At 48.0% G+C, this 24022-nt stretch overlaps 2 protein-coding genes across 5 annotated transcripts in view; both read left to right on the top strand.

Annotated features, from left to right (window-relative positions):
• The window catches only part of NMU (neuromedin U), a 38831-nt gene extending 38143 nt beyond the window's left edge, over positions 1–688 (top strand). For all 4 annotated transcript variants that reach the window (XM_090034705.1, XM_090034707.1, XM_090034704.1 and 1 more), the window contains one exon: positions 493–688. The gene's annotated coding sequence lies outside the window, so the exon portion shown is untranslated. The remainder of the gene's footprint in view (positions 1–492) is intronic.
• A 1949-nt stretch (positions 689–2637) lies between these two features.
• The window catches only part of PDCL2 (phosducin like 2), a 34365-nt gene continuing 12980 nt past the window's right edge, over positions 2638–24022 (top strand). The window contains exons 1-4 of the mRNA XM_090034703.1: positions 2638–2762; positions 3245–3365; positions 4601–4691; positions 6771–6914. Of these exons, the coding sequence (XP_089890829.1) occupies positions 2688–2762; positions 3245–3365; positions 4601–4691; positions 6771–6914 (431 nt within the window). The 5' untranslated portion in view covers positions 2638–2687. The remainder of the gene's footprint in view (positions 2763–3244; positions 3366–4600; positions 4692–6770; positions 6915–24022) is intronic.

Genomic DNA, 24022 nt, shown 5'->3' with positions numbered 1-24022 from the left:
CCTGCCCATCATCTTGAAGGCAATGGGAGCTGCAGATGCTCAGCACCTATAATAATTAAGTCAAACGCATTTCAAGCAGTTAAAAAGTTGGCACATAAAAATCTCTAGTTTATCACTAGTAATAAGTAAATTTCTAGCATGTGAACCAGGAAGCATCTAGCTTAACGTTGGAGCTGAAAGTCAATTTGGTAAAGATGAGGTCACCTTTGTTAGAAAATTTGTGATCTTTACAAGTTTGATCCAGAAATCATTAAAAGACTTCTGTACACATGCAGAATTCATGCTGAAATTAAGGATTTGAGGATTGAACCCCAAATGATTTAGCTCATGAGAAAAAATCTTGGGAAAGTACATACTACATTTTCTTTGCCCCTGTTGTGAAATGATGTGTTTTTAATTTAGTGCTTTTTTAAAAGCTGCTACATTATAGATATTTAGCATAGCATAATAGAAGTATATCAATAACTAATGTTTTGCATTTTTTTCTTTCAGAATTTTTGATTCCTGACCTAGAATAACTGCTGTGGAAACACAGAGTATATGGACAAAATGGATTTCCTCACAAAAATTACTCTTTACCATTTGTACAATTCTTAAAAATCACTAGAATGTAAATGTTCCTAAATTTAGATTTGGTTAAGATTGCAAATGTTTCTTTAATTTCTTGACTGCATTAAAAGCATCTTAAAACTACTGTTTTATTTCTAGTGTTATTTTGTTATGTATGCACTAAGTAGAGAGTTGTTTTTAATGAAGAATTCTCTATTTTACATAATACATTTGAATGCTTAGATTATTTAGTACTGGTAGAAAATACAACTTAAATTATTTTGTAATATAATATGTTATACCTAATCTATTAGTTTCTGTGCAGATTTATACCAGCAATATAGGCTTATATTTGTACATTTTATTCTTTATACATGTTGATACTTTGAGTAACTCCATTTTAACTGAAGGTCTTATACCTTTTAATATCTGTCAAAGAGGAAAATCAGTCCCTGCAAACACTCACATGTACACACTATATAAAAGCTATTCCCCTAAGACAGGAGTGTTCAGCCTCTACCCCAAGGGTCAAATGTGGTCTGCAGAGCCATCACATCTGGCCCACAGGGCTCCCCATGAGCTGGGAAATTTGGCAACAGGAGAGCAGTGGCCATCCTCCCTCACTCCCAAATTGCAACACTCCCTCCCCCAGCACAGCTAGGTCAGGGCTGGGCTGTGCCCCTTTCCTCCACTGCTTTTCCCCATTTGGCCGAGTTTGTGGCCCCTCACCCCCACAGGGCTGGATCTGGCTGGCTGCTTCCTGACCCCCGTCTTGCACCCGGCTCAGGGCCACTGTCCACATCTGACTAAGGTGGCCATCCATCCAGTTTCATAGAGGACAGTCTGGTTTTCTGGTCCTCTGTCCTTTATTGATATGAAACTGGATGCCTTTAGGTCCTCTAGTTTTCATCGCTTAGCACACCCTTCCCTCCCTCTCCCCACAGCCGACACCGCTTGGCCCACCCCTGCCTCCGACAATGTTGCAGATGCCTGCGGGAGCTCCCTGCTTGCTGTGGCCATACCCCCGCTGCTGCGACCGCCACCACTGCCTCAGGAACTCCCCATGCCCCACCCAGCCTCGGGAGGCATGCAACATTCATGGTGGTGGGGACAGTATTCTTGAGGTACCTTGATGGCCACCCTACATCTAACCCGTGGACAGACTGGGCACTACCTATATGGCCTGCCAAGGAAAAAAGGTTGAGCATCACTGCCCTAAGATGTCCTTGCCTCTCGCATAATTCCTGGGCCATCGCGGCTACCACATCACTCTTAGGTCCCTGCCATGCATTCAAATTAGCTGAATAGAAACCACATATAAAGCTGTTACGTATTTTCCAAGCACTGTCTTGGTAGCTGCTTGGCTTTTTTTATAGCTGGATGGATATTTTTATGGAGTGACTGTTATTTTACACCAATTCATTGTGTCATGCACATAAGGTGTGGTGGCGGGCAGGGAGCCTCACATTACCAGGGGCTTTATTCAAATGCTCAAATTAATCTGCTAGGCCCACATCTCCCTGCAAGGGCTGGGAGCCAGCCCCCTCTGCTGAGGACCCGACACAACAGCTGCGCTGGCGGCTGTCACTGAGCCATTGCAGCCAGCAGTAGGCATTGGGTTGCTAAGAGCAACCTGTCCTGCTGAGCCCCTCTCAGCACCTTTCCCCTGCCCCAGCTTTCTCTTGCACCAGGTTACACCAATGTTGAATAATTTTTTACATAACATTTTTCACATTGAGACAGCCCTCAGTGTCTACATATAAAGATTTTGAACAGAAAAAAAATATTGAAATATTTTGCCTCTGCACTGAACAAAAGAGGACTTGTTTTTTTGGTTTGTTCTTTTAAGTGAAACCATATGAAAGAAGGACTCTAAAAGAATTCAAGGAAGCTGAAGATGGGTTTGAGGAAGAGGATGTAAAGGCTGTTGAACAGTTTAGTTGTAGAAAGATGTTACTGGAGCAGCCACGTAAGGGAGCGCGCAGCCCTTGTCAGCGCCCCGCCCTAGGTGCTGGGGCAGAGATGGCTGCGCCCCCGTGTGCTGCAGCCAGGGGCGCCCTCGTGGGGGCAAACCATTCCTTGACGCGGGGGGGCAGACAGTTGGGTCCTACGGCGAGAACGACGCTGCCACTGCCTTTATGAGCAAATGGATCCGCCCGACGGCAGTTGGGATCCCGGGAGCGGCCGCTGCGGGCGGGAGCGGCGCCATGCAGGTGAGCGGGGCCGGGGCCGGGGCCGGGGCCGGGGCGCGGGAAGGCCTGAGAGGAGCCCGGGTGGGCACGTGCCGAGGTCCGGCTGGAGATTCCCGGGTGCATGCCCGTGACTAGGGACGCGTGCAGGCACGCAGGTGTGTGCAGGTGAATGACGTGCACGGGGCAGGTCATCATACCTGCACCACGTGTGCCCTAGATCTCGGGTTCATGGGCTGCCTGCAGCCTCTGCTTGCGCTGCACCTGCTTCCCGGCCTACCCTCACGCGGAGCCCCCCAGGACAGGTTCACCTGGTGGCGCCTGCTCGTGCCCAGGCTCCGCATGGGTCTCAGTGCCTGGTTGAGAACCGCTCTGTTACATCATGTCATATTATGTCCCGGTTGGTATTTTATACCAGAGTGGAAAAATAAAGAAACTGTTCTTGTTCAGAAACAATATAGAAATAAGTCTGGTTTTTTTTGCTTTGTTTCATGATTTCCAAACAGGATCCAAATGAAGATACAGAATGGAATGATATATTAAGAGATTTTGGGATTCTGCCTCCAAAAGTTGAGCCAAAAGATGAAACCGAAGAAATGACTTTGCGCTTACAGAAAGAAGCAGAAGGCAAGTAACGTTTGACCCTTAACGCCATTCATAAAGTAATGAAGATCTGACACATCTCATGACAGAAATTCATTTTTAAAAGAGTATTTTGGTTATTTTATTTGGTCTTGTGTTATTTTTCAGTGAGCTATTTTTAAAATGGCGCATTAAAAAAGAATATTGTATTGAAGAAAGTAAGAGAATAATAGCATCATAAATTTTGCAGTAGAGTCGGTAACATGCACCATGGTATATATCAGGGGTTTTCAACCTTTTTTGGTTGGTGTACCCCCATCAGCCAGTCGAGAATCAGGAAGTCCGATCAGTGCGCGGCAGGTGGTCCCTCGTGCACAGCAGCAAAACTGGAAGTGCCCCCTGCTTCTCCGCACCACTACCACATACCCCCTGGGAGCTTCCCAAGTACCTCCAGGGGTATGCCTACCCCTGGTTGACACCCCCCTAGTATATAACATGAAAAATCAACCATTTACCTTTGCATGGTCTGTTTGAGGTTTTGGTGCCTCATGAAGTAAATTTGCCATGTAGCCATTGCCTGCGACAAATTGAGCACGTGAAAATGATCAAAGTAGTAATTTTTATATTTACTGGATGCATCTACATGTATGCTTTACTGCAGAGTTGACTAATTAGTTCCACAGTAAGGTATCACCATCTACACAAGCATCCTTATGAGGGTGCAGTAAATTAATTCATTCCATTGTAGGATAGTACTGTCCAGGACAAGTATTATCCTATGGTAGAGTTACCTAGTACGCCATAATGCGTGTGTAGACAGTGACCAGGGCTGGCTGGGGCATGATGGTGCGACAGTGAGGGGGCTGCCTGCTGGCTAGCCCCACACTGAAGCACCTTTGTGCCCCAGCCTGCCCCTCTGCAGCATGTTGTGCCAGGGTGTAGGAGCTCCAGGTTGGCAGGCTGACCCCCCAGCTTAGTAAGCTGCGGTCTTGGGCGCACATGTAAACCTTGTGCCCCGGACCAATAAACTCCAGTGTGACCTGTGCTGGAGTTTATTCCTACATTCTAATTACACATGTAGGTGCACCCACTCATACTTGCCATCTTTTTCTTGCATCAGGTTACATTGATGTTGACCAACAAATTCTTAGATGAGATGTAACATTTTTCACATTGAGATGGCTCTTAGTGTCTTCATATAAAGATTTTGCACAGAAGAAATATTGAAATATTCTGTTTCTGCAGTGAGCAAAAGCACTAATTTTTTTTATTCTTTTAAGTGAAACCGTATGAAAGAATGACTCTAAATGAATTAGAGGAAGCTGAAGATGAGTTTGATGAAGATGATATGAAAGCTGTTGAAAAGTATAGGTATACTAAGATGTTACTTGCCATATTAACAATATAAATTGTTCTGTAAGTGTACGTCCATCTGATTCCCACTGTAGGTGAACATACATCTTGGGCTTGTGAACTTGGAATTTTTTTAATATCTGTGTTTGTAGGGGCTACCTGTATGTCCTGTACCTCTTCAGGTTCCTGCTTGAAGACATTAAAGGGTGGAGCAGCCATAATATTCCCTAAATTCCATTTCATTGCCTGTAGCAGACACATAGAACTTGAACGGTGTCCAATTCACTATCACACTATGACCCAAACTCTTTCCATGAATTTAGTTATTCTTGGGGTTAGATGATTCCCTACCCCTCTCACCGTTAACAAATGGGGACATAATATGTGTATGTTCTGATTTGGACATAAAAATATGCATTTATCACTCCTCTTCTTCCTGGACCTGGAATCTGAAAGACATCAGATTCAAACCATACCTCTTGGACCAATGAATAAAAGGAACATCAGGTGCAAGAAAGGAATGACTGCCCTATGTAAAGTTGTACATTTAAGGTGGAATAATCGCACACATCACCACAGATTAGGGAATGACTGGCCAGACTGCGTTACTGTGGGAGTTATAAACTGCAAAACAATCCAATAGCTTTCAGGAGGTTTGTTAACAAGAGTGTCATCTGCAAATCAAGTGCAGTGATTCTTCTACTTTGTTCAGTTCTTGTGAAACCTCACATGGAGTAGTGTCCAGTTTTTGGCACAACAATTCAAGAAAGATTTGTCCAAATCTGAGTCCAGAGGAGAGCAACAAAATGATTATAGATTTGAAATCATGATTATAACAGGACTGCACAACTTCTTTGTGGCTAGAGCCTGTAGGCACATGATATGCAAGTGCCCCTTCCTGCTCTGCTCCATTGCACTACCCTGGTGCCTCAGGTCTCCTGAGTCCTCCTTCAGCTATGTGGGCTATGCTCTGCTTTCCCCAGAGATAGGGGCAAGCAGCAGAAGGTGGAAGAGTGAGGGGAAGGCTGGAAACTCCAGCAGGAGAGTAATGGAAAGGGCACAACTCAAACCAGAGAGATGGGCCACCAGTTGGATAGTCTTGCTTTGTAAGAAAAGGTTAGAAGAACTGGGATTATTTATTCTGGGGAAGAAAAGACAGAGGAGGGAAATCAGTGGCAACACGTAGAGAGTGCATGGGAATGCACATGCATCCCCTGAGAGCACCGGTGCACCCCCTGACTGACCACACTCACCACTTAAGCGATGGATGGGGGGGCAGGCAGGAGTGCTGGTGCTCCCCCTGCAAGTGCTGGCAGATCGCTGCAGTCGTTCCCAGAAGCGACCACGGTCATTCCCGGTCATTGGGACTGGTCAGAGGGGTGGGGGGCAAATGACACCCCTGACTAAGGCAGCACCAGTCGCCCATGGGGGAAATGGTAACTGTCTTCAAATACCTGAAAGGTATTTTTAAAAGGATGGCAGTAGATAATTCTTGAAGGTTTCAGGGGACAGAACAAGACACAGCTGCCTTAAATTACAAGGGAAATATAGGCTGGATATTAAAAGAACTTTTTAACTAAGCATTGGAATATATTACCTGAAAAGGTTGTGCAGTCTCCATTCTTAGATGTTTTAAAGTACAGGGTAGGCAAACACTTGTCTGAAATAATTTAGGAATGATCCAGCGGGGTATTGAACTAGAAGAGATCTGGAGGTCCCTTTTAGTCCTGTTTTTTTCTTCTTGTAGGACAGGGAGTTCTGCATCTAAATTTTGACACATTATGGTATATAAACATGTACATACAGAATACTGTGCATAGAACGTTTAACTTTTTTAAAAAGAAAACCAGCTTAAAATAAAGGTTTGGCTTATTTCAGTACTTTTTCATAGAACTTAATTTCACCATATATTTTCATAGATGAAGACTGCCATCTGCTGATTTTTCATTCGAATTTTCATTAGTTGTTACTAAATAGTAAAACATCAACATCTGGCTTTCTTCAGTAGAAATAAGTTTGTTTTTAAAATCAGAAACACAATTTGGGCTTTTTATTTAATTTGAAAGTTGTATTAAAAATAGTTTATTTTTGAATTAGGCAACAGCGCTTACAAGAATGGAAATCTCTTCAGAAAAGACAAAAATATGGGGAGCTGAGAGAAATTTCTGGAGACCAGTACATTAAAGAAGTTACAAATGCTCCAAAGGATGTGTGGGTTATAATTCATCTATATAGATCAAGGTAATGACTAGGATTATATTTTTTGAAAACTCTTATTCATTTAAGATTCTAATACACTTCAATTTAGAGTATTGAAAGTAGCAAGAAGAAGAAAAAATGGCACATACAGAAAAGACTGGTGGAAAGGTGCTAGTTTCCTATATCCCAATTTAGGAATAATCTTGGAAAATGTTTCCCTATTAATGCAGTACACAGGTTGTATTCACTTTCTACTTATGTGGAACTAATGCAAAAGAACTCTCTGGCCACTTGCCTTTTTCATATATGAATTGAATCCATACCAGACTTGATAGAATTTAGTAAGTTCATATTGAGAAGTAGGTCTCCCCTTTCCATGCTGTAGAGCAGTAGCTCCTTTGCAGTGCTCCTTGAGAGCTCATTTTTCAGGGTTTTGCCTCCCTCTTCTCTCACTGCAAAAGGAAAAGGATCTTTTATGAATGTTAAGGAGGGTCTGAGATTTCCCTAATTTAAGTATTCTAGAACTGGGGTGGGTAATTTATTTCAGCTGGAGGGCCACTTACTGAGTTTTGGGGACCTGTCAAGGGCCACATCCATCTTTTTTCTCTCTGTCATCTTCCTTTCTCTTTTGTCTGTCTCTCCTCTGCTGTCCCTCTGTCTGTCTCTCTGTCTCCTCTCTCCTCTTTTGTCTTTCTCTCTGTCTTTGTCTCTCTCATCTCTGTCTCTCTCCCCTCCTTCCAGAACCTCCTGGATTTGTAGTGTGCTGCAGCAGGTGGGCAGCAACATTGCCACTGCTGGTATGTTCAGGAGCCCAAACACAGAACCTGGTAATGGCATCTATAGGTGATATCAGTGCTGTCCTGGCATGGTAGAAGCTCTTGCCCAGAGCCCCAAACTGGAACCTGCCAGAGGCATCAGCTGTGGACTCAGGCAGGAGCTGCTGCTGCACCAGATGGGCAGTGGTGTCAGCTGTGGGCACAGCCAGCAGGTTCCGGAGCCCTGACACAGCTGATGCTGCTGCCTGCCTGGCACAGCAGAAGCTCCTGCCTTGGTGCTCAGCTGATGCCTCTGGCAAGTTCTAGGTCAGAGTTCTGGGCAGGAGCTTCCACTGTACTAGGAGGGTGGCAACATCAGTTGTGTATGGTGCTGGCAGGTTCCACCTTGGGCTTCTGAACCTACCAGCGGTGTCCGCAACTGCTGCTGCTGCCTGCCGGCTGTGGCAGAAGCCTTGCCTGGGTCCACAGCTCATGCATGATGTTGCTGGACAGAACAGTCCTGCCTGGCAGCTGGAGAAGCCAGCCACCCGTAGGACAGATACAATTAGTTGGTGGCCATCCACCCATTGGCCGGATCTGGCCTGCAGGCTGTATTTTGTCCACCCCTGTTTAAAAGATTTCCAGTGATAGAAACAGTTGCAGGATGTTTTAGTGGTAAGATCAAATAACTCTCATGTTTAGCTCCATATATTAGCAATTCTTTCCCCTTATTTAAACAGTGCTGAGGAAGAATTTGAAATTTAGCCCCCTTTTTTGAGACAGGACATTTTTAAGGACATTGGGACAGTTTCTCCAGTTCTTTCAGTTGCCAGGAACCAACTTGTCTTTCCAGGAGCAGATAAAACCAGATATCTGTTAACCAGATAGAAATAAAACTTTCAGGTGTAAGGCTTTTCATACTACCATAAAAATACCTGGAAGGATTTTTGAGAAATGTTTAGGTTCCTTGGGGTCTGTGCTCTTGTCTTACATGCTTCCTAGTACCACTATTTTCCCACCCTTCATGTCAGAACCTACAAAAAGGAGGTACCTTTGTAAGGGGCTCTGTCTCTAAGGTGGCACTTTGGTGGCCACCCCAAGCCTGTTCTGCACTCTTGTCACCAGCAGGGTACTGCCCTGTCTTTGCCTGCCATCTCTTGATGTCAATTAATATAGATGTGGGAGGCATCCCTTAGAGTCCCAGAATGACACTTTGGGTGCTCCATTCCACCCTGCTCATCAGAGGCCAGACAGAGGGGTCCCAATCTTTCACTGGTTATGATTCCTAGTAGGCTGCCTGGCCTGTGGACCCTTGTCATCCCATCTGAGTCTGTGGGGCCTTGTACCCCAACCTTCCAGTCTGTCTGCATTGCCCATGCTCTCTAGCCACCCCAGACAGTCACTCCCAGGACTTCAGGAGCCTGATTTTGGATGCCTAGGAATATCCCTGCAGGGGAATTCCCATGGTAGGCAGGATTAGGCCCCTGGGCCCCTGGGAGCACCTGCCCAGTGTTCCTCTGCTGGCAGCAGTGTGCATCAGGAAACCTCTGGCACGGGATTTCTTGGGCATCCATATTGTTCTGCCATGTCCTGACTTGGGACATGTTCCCACGTTCCCCTGTTTGTAGAGGTATGTCCTGGGAATACCCTGGCAGGGGATCCCCCATGTGTGCGTAGTCCCAACTCAGGTTCCCCCATTTGCAGTTGTCTCACAGGATCGGGCTTCTGAAGCCCCGGGAGCGGCAGAAGCTAGATCCCGCAGAACAACAGGTAACATCTGAGTCATCCAGTAAGACATATGAGTTCTGCTGCAACATATTCCAGAAGAGCTGAGCATGCTCCAAGGATGGCATCTGTTTAGAACTTTAGTCTGAAAGTCAGCATGTAGAAATCCTAAATAATACGGGTTCACAGGTTGAAGTCCATCAAAGCAATCTTCTGTCCCATCAAAGCCACCACGCATCTACCTCAGAACAGGTTCAAGAGCATATCTGGTTTACTATTTGAGATAAGTCAAAACCAGGTGTCATAAAGTATGTCTCATTCTTCTCAGGAATTTGGCTATGTGCAGTTGACTAACAGCACATGCCAAAGTCATCTTCAGAGCATCTAAGCCTGGGCAATATTAGTTTATGTTCCCACAGACATCAGCTGGATACATTTCTGTACAGGCAGTCCTTGGACTTACAACACAATTGGTTCCTGAAAACCGTGTCTTAAGTCGAAATGTTGGAACCAGTCTTTTCATAAGAAACAATGTTATAAATGGGGGATTGAACTAAGGTCCGATACCCTATTTTCACCAAAAATACCCCAGAATTTTGTACTTGATCAATCATAGATGAGTAATATAGCTACATTAATGTATTTCTATTGTAAATAGCAATCATTGATTTGGAAGGACTTCTTCGAGGTGACTTTGCTGGACTTTTTGAAAGGCTCTTGGACTTTTTGAAGGGTTCGTGGCTGGACTCTTCTCAGGAGTCTTAGCTGCAGGTTTTTCTGGAGTCTTGTCTGCTTTCTTAAAGAAAGTGTCCTAGGAAGTTTGGATAGATGTTCTCCAGGGAGATAAGCGATGCAGCAAACGTGTTTGCTGGCATGACATCTCATCATATCAAGCATTGTAAAGTCAAAACTGACATCATAAAGTTGAAACAGTGTCAATTTATGAATGTTGTAAGTGCAAAACGTTGTAACTCAAAATGTTAGTCGAGGACTGCCTATATACGCTTCCATTGACCTTCTTACTGCAGGGTTGCTAGTTCCTTTAAAGAAGGTTAGCTCTTTCACAAAGCAGATATACATCAACTGAACCTTATTAGGATGGTGGGATAGCTCTTGAGACTAACAAAGAGTGACAGGAAGCAGGAGCTGCTGAATAGTTAAATATCTGTCTATGGAAGACAGGCAGGAGCTGAAAGAGCTGTGCAGGAATTTCCTGGATTAGGCTTCTAGCAGGGATTTGGTGATTGTTCCTTAAGGAGCACTGCAGGTATTTCCTGAAAAAGGCTGTGGGAGCAGCAGAGTTTATGTGAAAACTTTCCTGAAGTAGAGCTGGGGGACTGAAGAAGGCTTAAACTTGAGAAAACAAAAGGAAATTTAGTTTACTGACTCCCTCACACTAAAGAACTGAATCTAGAAGCTTGAAAGAGGCTCTGAGTAGAAGATCAAAATAATTTTCCTGATGCTTTTATGCAGAAGAGGGTTCATAGCCAGGAGATGAGAAGAAATCCTTGCCTACTGATTTCTCTAACTTAGAAAGCTCTAGCCAGAAAGAGTAGCAGAAGACTAGAGAGAACCATTAGGTGTTTGTTTGCTAACCATCCAAAGAGTTTCTGCACATCTAGATAACTCCTCCCTGAAATAGTGGAAAAAGCCCCAAAATGTGTGCAAAGTGTTTTTTTGCATATCCCCTCATGTTCAAAATTATAGTAACAGAGGATTTGCTATTTGGAAGGGTACACTTACAGAATACCTGCAAGCACAAGACTTCTCTCTGCTGCAGGAAACTTGGATGCGTGAAACTCAGAGCAGCAGTTAGATCTTGGAAGACATTTCTGCTTCGTTCTCAAGGCCTTTTAGTTCAAATAATGACTGACAAAATAACCATAGTGTTATTTATTAAACAAATGTGTTATATATTAAACAAATGGGAGTGACGGGTGGGGAGGTGAAGTCTTCATTGTTATGTTGAGATGTAACGGGATGTGGAACTGGTGCATTCAACAATGAAACCTGCAACATACCTATTGGCTGGGGAACACCCTTCCCAACAACACAGTGGCTGAAAGGGATCTTGGAGTTATTGTTGACTCCAGGATGAACATGAGCCGCCAATGCGAGGAAGCAGTCAGTAGGGCTAACTGCACCTTGTTGTGCATCTATAGGTGCATCAAAAGCAGGTCTAGGGAGGTGATCCTTCCCCTCTATGCAGCACTGGTCAGGCCGCATTTGGAGTACTGCGTCCAGTTCTGGGCACTGCACTTTAAGAGGGATGTGGCTAATCTTGAGAGGGTCCAGAGGAAGGCCACTCGCATGGTCAGGGGGCAGCAGGCCAGGCCCTATGAAGATAGACTAAAGGACCTGAATCTATTCAGCCTCCACAAGAGAAGACTCAGAGGGGATCTGGTGGCCATCTATAAACTCACCAGGGGGGACCAGTGGAAAATAGGTGAGGCTCTGTTCCCCTGGGCACCACCTGGGTTAACAAGGAATAACAGCCACAGATTGATTGATAGCAGGTTCAGGCTTGATATCAGGAGGCATTACTTTACAGTTAGGGCTGCCAGGCTCTGGAATGGGTTCCCAAGGGAGGTGGTGCTCTCCCTACCTTGGGGGTCTTCAAGAGGAGGCTGGATAAATATCTGGCTCGGGTATTATGATCCCAGCACTCGTTCCTGCCCAGGGCAGGGAGTAGGACTTGATGACCTGTTCAGGTCCCTTCTGACCCTAGAAACTATTAAATGAATTCCTCTCATGGTTTACAGAAGAGCATGTATCTTGAATGGGAGAACAAATATATGAGGTTTTCCTTGGTGAGATGTTTGGCTGGGGTTTGTGTGGACAACTTTTGTGACAGGAAGTGGCATGTCTTTCGTTTGAGATGGGGTTTCAGCCCAGGTTCCCTCCTGCACACCTTTCTGATTTTTGTGGATAAGTGCTGTACCACAGATTTCAAGAATCTTGTATAAGACCCAAATTTGAGTTGAGCCTATGAACATTTTAATTAACATACTTTATTTTTAAAATATAAGTGCAGCTTCTGGTTTGCTTTTTAAGTATTATTATTAGAGAAAATTAGGACCTTATCCATATTAGTTCCCTAACTTAGGGCAAGGAAGTAGCTGCTATGAGAGAATATATGATGAGCATATGTGCAGTGTAGATTTTCAGCTAGTTTGAGATGACTTTATACTGATTGTAGATCTTAAGTCCATTACCTAAAGCAGAACTTTGGTATTGGTCTTCCTGGCATGAACTTCACACATCCTGTTTTCTGTATTTTGGGAAGAACATCTGCATGTGGTTACCCTAGCGGATTTTGCAATACAATGGTCATTTGTGATGGTATCTTTATAGTGACCTAATTCCTAAAGGTGGCCTGGTTCTTTTACTGTGGAGAGTATTGATTATGCAGACTGGATGCACTTTGCTTGTTCTGTTTGGCCTCAGATCTACCTGTATGGTCCCTGGTTCAGAATAAGTGTGTGTGGGGGAAAACCCTGTAAAAAGAAAAAGTATGTTGATTTTTTTTGGAAGCTCTTTCAGCTTTCATTTACAAGATCTGAGACTATATATCTCACCCTTTCCTGGAGAGGCCATTCAGAAGAAGAGGTAAAAAATTCAGGCTTGGTCAGACTGGCACGGTCAATGTCTTCTGCTAACCACGAGATTCTGTGTATGTTACGAGGTCCAACCAATCCTCTGTCACTTGGATCTAGGTGAAGACAGTTGCATGAGTTTAAAATACATTAGAGATTTCAGGAAATGGAGTAGAAGTTTGAGTTCTTCATTTTTGTTTTTACTGGTGGGGAGATATGTCTGTGTTCTGCTTGAAAGGAAATGGTGATACTAATTCTTTAAGAATTAACACTACCCCTCCTTCCCAGCTTCTTGCAAGAAATAAGATAAATTCTCCTGGGTTAAAAAGACTTACCTAAAAGCTGCAACTATAATGCTATAAATGTAAACTCTGTGTTAAGTCTGTAGGAAGATTTTTTTGTAGAGCGTGAAGGATGGGGGAATAAGAATCCTATTAGTCAACCTGCAACAACAGTGAGACTTGAGAAAAAGTACTAGATTGTGAATTGTAAGGCAGCCACTTTGACACTGTACTTCCTTAAGTAAAACCAAGGCAAGAATTATTGTCTTGCTTTGGGTAATCATGCCTGACAAGGACCTAAAACCAGAAGAGACACTCATGCCCTTCATCTGCTGCTCTCTCTCCTGTATTGACAAGAGCACTCTAGCCAGTGTTTTAAGTGAAAAGGAAACTGGTTTTTCATTGTGTTGTCTGCTTACTAGGTAAAGTTCAAAGTATTTTCTTTTTAGTGTTAACCTTATAACTCAATGAAATTACTTGTATTAATATAGTGGCGTAATAATTTGTATCTTATGTTCTGTTGATTCATCTGTGCATTATTCAGTGTTATGAAATGATATTAGATTAGATCAGAAATCTGTATATTTAATTTTTATTTTGCTTGGTCATCTCTCTACTGAAATCCATAAAAAGTTTGCAGGACTGGTTTATTCTGCCAAATTTCTGTGTGATCATGTTACATGAAAAGAAATTTAAGGTAAATTTGCAAGACACTTAGTTCCACTTCAGAATTGGTATCTAAGTCCCTGTTGTAAAGTCAAGGAGGCTCTGGTGGGCTTGAAATAATTGCACCAAGGTAGCTGAGATAATTTTGATTCCCTGACATGCAGGCCTGTCGCAGGGCAGTTAAGTGCCCTGCGCCTAAAATGGAAGTGACCCGTGAGAGACCTCTAGTGGTGAGAAGGGGGAGGCCCAGCTGCCAGTCACCAGGGCAGCACAAGTGCGGGTTGCCGAGACAACCAATTTGGTCAGCTGACCAGAAGGTGGCAGGGCCTGGCCTATATAAACAAACCAGGTTGAGACCAGGAGTTCAGTTCCCTGCTAGCAGCTGAGGAAGAAGGAGCTTTGCTGGGAGTAGGCAGAGCAGAGAAGCCTGATGGTCTGAGCAACTTCTGCATGACGATACTGGGTGGAGGAAACCCTGGTAGGGATATGATGGATGGTTAGCCAGTTGGCTTGGAATTTATGTTGTAACACAGGAGTGTGAGTTTTCTGTTTTGTAGTTGTGTAAAACCGGAGGACTGGGTGAGGCTATAGGGGTTGGAGGAGGCCTCATAGGGGCTCCGCGGTAGCGTGGAGACCCAGCGCTGGAGAGGGCACCGCGTTTTGGGGTGTATCAACCTTGGCCCCAGTGTGGGCAGTGTCATGAGGGAAAAGCCCCAGTGCAGGCGCAGGCGAGACGCCCCAGTGGGGTGCAAGACCCGAGAAGGGGGTCTGGGAGGCCAGGCATGGCTACGGCCACCTGAGCCTCGGTGAGAAGCCCCAGTGGGGCGCAAGACCCGAGAAGGTCTGGGGGCCAGGCACGGCTACGGCTACCTGAGCCTCGATTGTGAGCACAGAGAAAGGCCCCAGTGCGGGCGTGAGCACAGAGAAAGGCCCCAGTGCGGGCGGCAGCTGCAGGACAAGCCAGAGAGCGCCTGTGAGGGCACGGGGAATGGAGAAAGATGAGCTAGAGGACCCATGAGGGCACAGGTGACTGTAGGACCCACGCGTAGCCCCAGGGACTATAGTACACAGTGTTATCGAAGGCAGGGCACCGTGCCAAAGGGGCTAAAAAGGCAGCCTCCCTTTACCAATAATTAACATCAAAGAAGTGGTGGGTGAAATAGAGAGGGTGTATTTGAAACCAATTTGGCATGGTAAGGGCGCGCTAGGGGAGTTCACAGCTCCCCTAGGTCGTGCCCTGTCACAAGGCCTCATATCTTATTTTGGACGTGCTGACACAACAAAAAAAATATTTCGCCAGGACACAGAATTCTTCCATATCATGGTCTGGGCTAGGATGGATATCAGCAGGGATCTGGGTTGTCTCTTTGCCATGGAAAAAAAATGGATTTTGTCCTTTAAAGGGGAAAAACGTGAATTTTCTCTTAAAGGGGAAAAACCTAGTGTGGAGTTTCTCTTTTAAAGAGGAAAAATGTGGCGTGGATTTTCTCCTTTAAAGGGCAAAAATACGAGAAATGGTAGGTTTCCCCTTGCAGGCTGCCGGAGCCTGCTAGGGGCTGCTTGGGGGTGGGGAGAGCAGGAGGAGGGCAATCAGGCAGGGGACGTCACATGCATGTGTGTACACAAACATGCACATGGCAGCCAGGCAGGGTAGAGCAGCTCTTGCAAATCCCCACAGGTAAGTCTACGAGAGAGGCAGATTGAAATCCTCATGGTGAGGGATGGGGTGGGTCAGGACTGGGACTGGGACTGGTGGCGCATGGTGCCCAGGCCTGGGGCACAGGATGGAGCCACAGACAGCTTGTCTGGGGGGCAGTGAGGGGGCTGGCTTTCTGCTACTGCCTGCACTCCTGGGAAGGGGAGCATGGTGGGGGCATAGCCCCCACTAGACTTGTGTGTGGGTGGATGGGTGTGGGCTGCCTGCTGCAGGCTCGGGGCTTCCTGCCCTGCTGACCTCTCCCTAGGGCCTCCTGAGCCTAGTTGTTGGGACCTGGCACAGGAGAGTGAAGCAGGGCTGGGAGACTTGGTACTGCCGCTGCCACCAGAAGCCCAGCACCAGCTGTGCTGCCATGTCAAGCCATCCCCTGCCCATCTGGCAGCAGTGAGGATGATGATGTGGAGTTGTGCCCCCCACTGTTGCCAGGTTGGCAGAGGGTGCCTCACCATGACAATGTGGCTGGTACAAGTCTTCCAGCCAGTGGCAGTGGCAACCAGGTCCCTGGCCTTTCTCTGCTCCCTCGCACCAGGTCCTGCCTGCTGTGCTGTGCTGTGGAGGCCCTAGGGGGAGGGCAGCAAGGCAGGGAGCCCACAACCCACTATGGCGACCCATTTGTCCCTCATGGGCTCTGCTCTGGTTGCAGCAGGCGCTGCCTTCTGCAAGCAGCAGCTGGGAATCAGGTGCTGCTGGAGTGGGGCAAGGGTCTGTGGGCCCTGGCCCTGTTTCTATAGCCCTAGCAGCTGGGGGGAGCAGGGGGCTGCAGGTCACAAGTGAGGGGCACCAGCAGGGCTTTGGGGGGGTGGGGGATGTTGGTTGGGAGTGGCAGGGATGGTGGCTGCAGGTCGGGAGCAAGGGGCACTAGCAGGGCTGGGGGGATGAAGGGCTATGGGTTGGGAGTGAGGGGCAATCGAATAGGTAGGGGCAAGGCATCAGCGTATCAGGACTGCTCAGTGCCACAAAGCAATGGGGGGGACAGTTGTAGCTGGACGTGTGTCCTGGTGAGCAAAGTGGGGAGGGGTAGTGCTGATTTTCCATGATTAAAAAAACAAAATCAAACACCAAAATATATAGGTATTTAGAGTTTATATTATTATCATGATTGAGGCACTATTAGGCTTCCAAATTGCTTTATGATTGTAAATATATCAATACAACATTGTGTTTCGCTGATACATATATGTACTAGCCAGTTGCCCATCAAGAATGACAGGGATGGGGAGCGGGCGGGGATGGAGCCCTGGCTTTCCCCCCCACCTCCTTCTGGGCTCACTCCCCCCTACCCTACTGCTGGTTGGGTTCTAGGCCCACTCCCCCCATCCCCACCACAGTGGCAGGGGGAGGGAAGGAGTGAGTCTGGGCCCAATGCGGGGGAGGACCGGCCTGAGGGTGGGGAGAAGCTGGACCACTGTGGCAAGGCGTGGGAAGCAGCAGGCCCAGGCCGACACAGCGGCGGCAGGGGAATGGGAGGAGCAGGCTCGGGGCTGATGTGGTGAATTGGGGATAAGGGAGGAGTGGGTCCAGGATCTACATGGGGGAAGAGGCCTGCTCCTCCTATCCCCCAGCTGCTGCTGCATTGGGCTGCGTCAGGCTGAGCCCGCTGATTTCCCCCCGTGATTTTCCTGTTCCCCGTGTTGGGCCCACACCCCCCGCATGTTGGGCCCGTTCCCCCTGCAGTGGCAGCAGTGGGGGAAGGGGAGGAGTGGGCCCAGGCTCGATGTGGGGGAGAAGGTGGGCTGCTGCAGCAGGAGGAGCAGCGGGCCCAGGCTGACCCGGCAGCGGCTGGCAGCATGGCAGGAGAGTGCTCGGAGCTGACGCAGTCACGGGTGGGGTGGGGCAGGAATGGGATTGGGCCAGGGCGGGGAGGAGGTCTGTTCCTCCCCTCCTCCAGCCGCTGCTGCATTGGGCCAGGCCCGCTGCTCCCTCCCCCCGCTGCTGCGGCAGGCTGGCTTTTTCCCCCCCTTGAGCCCAGTCCCACTCCTCCCCATCCCCCGCTCTCCCCTGCGTTGGCCCCAAGCCCACTCTGCCCTTTCCCTGCATCGCTGCCAGATTGGCCTGGGCCTGCTGCTCCCTCCGCTGCAGCAACCTGGCTTCTCTGCACCCTTGGGCCCTGTCCTCCCTCGCATCAGGCCTGGGCACACTCCTCCCCTCCGGCCACCACTGCTGCTGCTGTGGCGCGCCTGCTCTTCCCCATCGCCATTGCGTCATGCTGCGTTGGACCCTGCAGGCAGTGGTGACAGAAGGGGGTAGGGGAGGGCTGAGGCCAGGGTGGGTGGCCCAGCCCCCTCACCCTGTGCCATCCAAACCCCTCTCCCCCCTGTGTCACCACTGCCGTCACCTGCAAGGAGCATGGGGGGGTGGCCTCGTCTCCCCCAGTCTATCCTCACCACCTGCAGGGAGAAGTGGGGGACAGGGCCAGCACTGCTGGCTTTGCCCCTCCTGTTCCATCTACTCTCTTGCCCCTGGCTCCAGGGAGCAGGGTGGGTAGGGGGGCGAGGCCAGCTGCACTGGACTTGCCCCCACCCTCTGCCCGCTGTGTCCCCACCATCAAGGTGGAGCTCTATCACCGCCAGCTCCTGTTTGAATGCTTGTTTGTACTCTGATTGGCTGTTTGTCAGCCAGTCAGAGTGTGAATAAATTATAATACTTTGAATTTTACCTAGTGCTTAATTGCAGTGGCCGTTTTAGAGCTCTGGCCACCCATATAAACAGGGCATTTTGCTGCTGGCTGGAGGCACAGCAACATCACCTGGCTGTGGGGCTTCATGGAACACTGTGGAGTTAAGGGAGGAGCTGTAGGTGTTGGTTAGGAGGCTCCTGGTCCTGGGCATGACCTAAAACTGCACCGTACTGGGAGCGGGTGGCCTGGTGGGGCTCTCAGTGGTGCAGGAGCCCCCAGGAAATGCCAGGCCAGTTATTACCCTGGTGAAAGGAGGGTCGGGGCACCTTAACCCCAGCTCCCACAACTGGGTGGGTCATCCACTAATAGGGCCAGAAGGTGGACCCAAGAGCAAGAGTGGGGCTAGAGGCTTGGAGGCCTGATTTTAGAGTACCCTTGACTGGTCAATGCTGGGGCCAGGAGTAGAGCAGTCAAAAGGGCCAGGGGCCCACTGCAAGGGACGCCCAGAGCTGAGGGCCTGGGCTTCCGACTGGCTTTGGCCACACAGGCCCTGGCCTTGCTTTGAAAGGTCCTGGGGGGACCATGCCCAAGAGGGGAAATGATTAAGGAGCTAGGCAGCCCTGAATGAGGGCAGGGTAGGCTGCCTGAATGGAGGGATCCAAGAGGGATTCTGGGGCCCAGTGTGGGGGCTGGTGATGATAAGAACAGTGGATGCCATCTGTGAGGCATGGGCTGCAGTGTAGGGGAGGTACGGAGCCACAGACAGCACCCTTAGCTTCGGGGCAAGAAATGGGCAGCCTCCTGCTTAATTAGCAACTATTAATTAACAAGTTGGGGTGAGAAGATGGGCGGTTAGCTCAGAAACAGGTGGGTGGGCCACAAGGAAATCGGCGCAGCAAAGTTCCCCTGTTACACAAGGCAACTGGCTTTCTGTTATTTGTGAATTCTTACCTGAAGGGAAGTATCTGAATCAATTAGCTCAGTAACCAGGAGTTGTCATCTACATGCCTTACCCCTCCTGTTGATGAACATATATTTTCTTACGTGGAAAATATTGTGACAGCAGCAGGGGGCATGGGAGGGCCATGAAAATGGGCTGCTTAGTCTGCTGGCTTTGTTGGTGGGTTTGCTCAAGCGAGATAAGGCTCATAAGGGACATACTGGGACTGATGGATGCTGAGCGGGTGCAATATCAATTAGAAACACTAGACATTTATAAGTCAGTAGGACTGGATGGACGTCATCCAAGAATGCTGAAGGAGCTGGCTGAGGTCATCGCGGAACCCCTGGCAAAGCTCTTTCAGAATTTGTGGTGCACTGGGGAAATCCCTGACTACTGGAAAAGGGCCAACATTATGCCCATCTTCAAGAAGGGGGAGAGGGATGACCCAGGCAACTAAAGGCCAACAAGCTTCACCTCCATCCCAGGGCAAATCTTGGAAACACTCATTAAAGAATTTATGTGTGATACACTTGCAGAAGGTAAAATTCTGAATGACAGCCAGCATGCCTTTGTTGTGGGGAAGTCTTGTCATGCCAGTCTCATCTCCTTCTACAATCAGGTCTCTCGCCACCTGGACACAGGTGACGTGGTAGACGTTATATACCTAGACTTTCAAAAGGCTTTTGATCTAGTATCCCACAATATCCTTGTGGGAAAACTGGAAAATTGTAAGCTCATCTGCTCAACAGTTCAGTGGGTGGGAAACTGGATACATGGCAGGACCCAGAGAATTCTCATGAACAGATCCGTGTTGTCCTGGTGTGAAGTGGCCAGTGGTGTTCCTCAGAGGTCCATGCTTGGTCAGTGCTTTTCAACATATTTATCAATGATTTGGATGGGAGAGTGAAAACCTCGCTGGCCAAGTTTGTGGATGACACCAAGTTATGGGGCAGTGTGGTCATGCCAGATAATAGGTTGCAGATACAGGTGGACCTGGACAGCCTCGAGAGTTGGTCAGACTAGAACTAGATAAAGTTTAACACTTCCAAGTGTAAGGTACTCCATCTGGGGGGCAAACAACCCTCAGCATACATATAGGTTCGGCGACATCTTGACTTGCACCATGGCCAAAAGAGACCTAGGTGTAATGATTGACCATTGTATGAATATGAGCCATCAGTGTGAGGTGGTGGTCAGCAGGGCAAACAACATGCTGGCATGCATCAACTGATACATCTTATGTAAAACTAAGGAAATGATACTTCCACTGTACTCCGCACTAGTGAGACAGCAGTTGGAGTACTGTGACCAGTTCTGGGTGCTGCACTTCAATAAGGACATGGAAAAACTTGAGAGGGTCCAAAGAAGAGCCACCTGTATGATCAGGGACTTGCAAGGTAAGCCATACGAGGAAAGGCCGATGGACCTGGGCCTCTTTAGCCTAAAGGAGAGAAGGTTGAGAGGGGACTTGATAGTGTCTTACTGCTATATCAGAGGAGTGCATCAAGAGCTCGGTGAACAGCTGTTTACTAGGGCACCCCCAGGGAAGACCAGGACCAATGGATATAATAAACTGCTGGAAGGCCACTTCATGCTCAATATGAGGAAAAACTCCTTCACAGGGTGTCCAGATTGTGGAATAAACTCCTTCCAGAGGCAGTGCAGTCACAGCCAGTTGGGCACAGTTTTCAAGAGGAGACTAGACAGTCACAAGTCACCTTTCTGGGGTCACCTAACCCCAGTTGTCTTCCTGCTTAGAGCAGTGGGGGCTGGACTTGATCTAAAAGATGCCTTCCAGCCCCTAACAATCTATGAATCTATGCTCCCTGAGGAGCTCTTCAGTCAATCCTCCCTACTCAAACCTTGTTAAATCTTTAAACTTCATACAAATAGACAAACAAACAAAAGAAACCTGATACTCTGTCATGAGCACTTGAAGGGGAACCCCCTTGGCTCTGACTCCCAGCACAGCAGCCTGGCACACAGGCTAATCTACGCCACCCTTAGAGACAGACCTCTGAGTCTGTTCACAGCTAGCCCTGCTGGTGTTTTTCCTGTCCTTGGTGTTACCTCTTGCTGGTGACCACCCAGGGCCCTGGTCAAGCTCCCGTGAGGGTCTGGGAAACTCTTGGCTTTCAGGCTCATCTTTGCTGGTGCCCTTAATGACCGCTGATGGTAGGCCCAGTGCATTCTGGCGGGGTTCCTCCCCCTCCCCGTTCACGGGGCCTGTGCCACCCTTGCCTGGCGCTACAGGCTTTGTTGATCCACCTTCTTCCAGGGGATCAAAGTAGACGTGCCCCTGAAAGGGAACCACTGCCAATACCCAGATCCTATACCCCTTCTCCCAAAACACCCAATGTGAAGGAAAGAAACAAGGCTACCACCACGACTACTAGTGAAATGTGACCTAATGGAAAGAAGGGCGGGGGGATCGCCTCAATGAAATCTCCGTACCCCCTTAATTCCCCTAACTCCCTCCGGCTAGGGCCCCCTCTGGGCCAGTACTTGTGCCTCACCCAATTGGGGTCTCTCACTATTTCTCTCTCCCTCTCTTTCTCCCTGCGTTCGTCTCTGTTCGGGGCGGCGGACCCATTGCCCCTTATTGGGGCTCTCACGCCAGCTCCCTTTACCCTACTGGTCTACTCCAGCTCGGGGTTCCCTGCCGCTGTCGCTGCTGCAGCCGGTGTCCCTGCCGATTTTCCTGCCGGCATCTCCAACACCCCCACTGGTCCTTGGCTCAGGGATCCTCTGCCACTCCCACTGTTTCCACCGTTGCTGTTGCTGCTGCCTTTGCCGGCCTCCCTGCCAGCGTCTCTGATCCCCACCCGTCTTCTCCGGCTCGGGGATCCCCTGCTGTCCTCGCTGCTTCCACCACCGCTGCCTCCACTGCTGCCGCTGCTGTTGCCACTGTCAGCTGCTGGCTGCCAGCCACAGTGGCTGGAAGCCTTCTGCCCAGCGGTTCCCCACTGGCTCGCTGGGCCTCGGTGGCCTTCCCGCGCTTTCGTGGCCCTCTTTCATTTCCGCCAAGTGGCGTGTCCTCATGACGTCACCCAGCCCCAGCTGTATATGGGCACAGCTTACAAACCTTATCTTTCTCGCTCTGGGCTTCCTTGCTCCTCCCGGCCCCTGGAACAGGTAAGTTGTTTTTCCCTTTTTTTCCTTTGGTTAGGGGTTTGCCTCTGGATGAGGCTTCCTCCCTTTCTGGTCCTGTGCCCCGGCACACTCCTCAACCATTCTTTCACAGCTCATTCCACCTTACTTCAGATAGCTCTGCAGTATCTGCAAAGAATTTTTCCATCATGGCCATAGAAAGCAAGCACTTGGGAATCTGCTCAAACATTGTAACATAGTCTATTGCTGAAGCTTCTAGATCATATACTGTGCTCCATTCTCTTGTTTCTTCATTTCCAACTTGCAGCCATCATTGCAGTGGTGTACCATTTACTAATTTCACAAAAAGAATATTTTGAAAAAAAATGATTTGCCTCTTGTAAATTGAGTTCTTTGAGATGTATTATCCATATGCACATTCCACAACTCATCCTATGCTTCCTCTTCTTTTTTTGGAGTTATAGGTGAGTGGGATTCCATAGTGAAGAAGGAAGGGAGTAGTATTTGGTTAGTTTCACCCCTTTGTGCCACTGGAGCAGTTTGTGAGGGTATTTGAGGCAGCTGAATGATCAGAACAGAAAATGCCATTGAGAAGACTGATTTGAATACTTGTGGCATATAAATACAATAAGTGAAATATAAATCTAGACAACGACAATAACAACAATATATTGACCACATATATATCTCAAAAGGCTCAGAATGGCTTACAATAACACACAAGATAAAAAAACAAACTTTAAAACTTGACCCTATCTGCTCCCGTTTCCATGCTTGTTACCTTGGGATGCTCATACACATGACAAAATAGTCCTTTTAAGCAGTTTAATTACACTTTTATATACACTTTCTTTAAGAAAGCAGATAAGACTCCAGAAAAAACAGCCAGGACTCCTGAGAAGACTCCAGCCAAGAACCCTTCAAAATGTCCATCAAAGTCTCCTCAAAAAAGTCCTTCCAAATCAATGTGATTGCTATTTACAATAGAAATACATTAACATAGCCATATCACTTATCTATATGCTGAGTTATTTTTGGTGAAAATAGGGTATCGGGCCTTGGTTCAGAAACCAATCCCCCATTTATAACATTGTTTCCCATGGGAGAATTGGTTCTGAGTTGCAACGTTTCGACTTAAGATGTGGTTTTCAGGAACCAGTTGTGTCATAAGTCTGAGGACTGCCTATATTATGTTTCAGTTTTGTCACACTGCCACACATGTACAGCTTATTTCAATTTAAATAATTTTGTTACGTAGCAAAGTAAAACACATCCGATGTGTTTTAGTTTGCTACCTAACACATTTTAGCACTAGATCCAGAGAAGGCAGTGGAAGGCATGAGGTGCTGGAAGCCCAAGCGTGCTCAGGGAAGCTCGGGTTTGGCAGGCTTCCAACGCACCATGCACCATCCCCGCCGCCTTCTCCAGCTACTAGCACACCAAGTTGCCTTCCTGCTGCCTTCCTGCGCTGCCCCAGGGGCAAGCCAGCCTGTTGCTGGGTGGTCCCATGTGGTAAGAATGCGGCAGGGATGGTGCGTGGGGTGCTAGAAGCCTGCCAAGTCTGAGCTTCCCTAAGCTTGTCTGGGCTTCCAGCACCCTGTGCACTGTTGGACTGGGCTGGGTGCTGCCTGCAACCTGGGCCATCACCCATGCAGCTAGCACGATATCTGGGGATGTCGCTGCCATGGAGGGAAGTACTGGGTCCCCTCGCAGCTCAGGGACTGTGTGACCCAGCAGCA

The sequence above is a fragment of the Crocodylus siamensis genome, chromosome 2 (genome assembly GCF_052110815.1).
Source record: "Crocodylus siamensis isolate JL-2025a chromosome 2, ASM5211081v1, whole genome shotgun sequence".
In the NCBI taxonomy this organism is placed as follows: Eukaryota; Metazoa; Chordata; order Crocodylia; family Crocodylidae; genus Crocodylus; species Crocodylus siamensis.
Note: the sequence above shows the minus strand (reverse complement) of the source record. Positions and strands in the feature narration are given on the sequence as shown.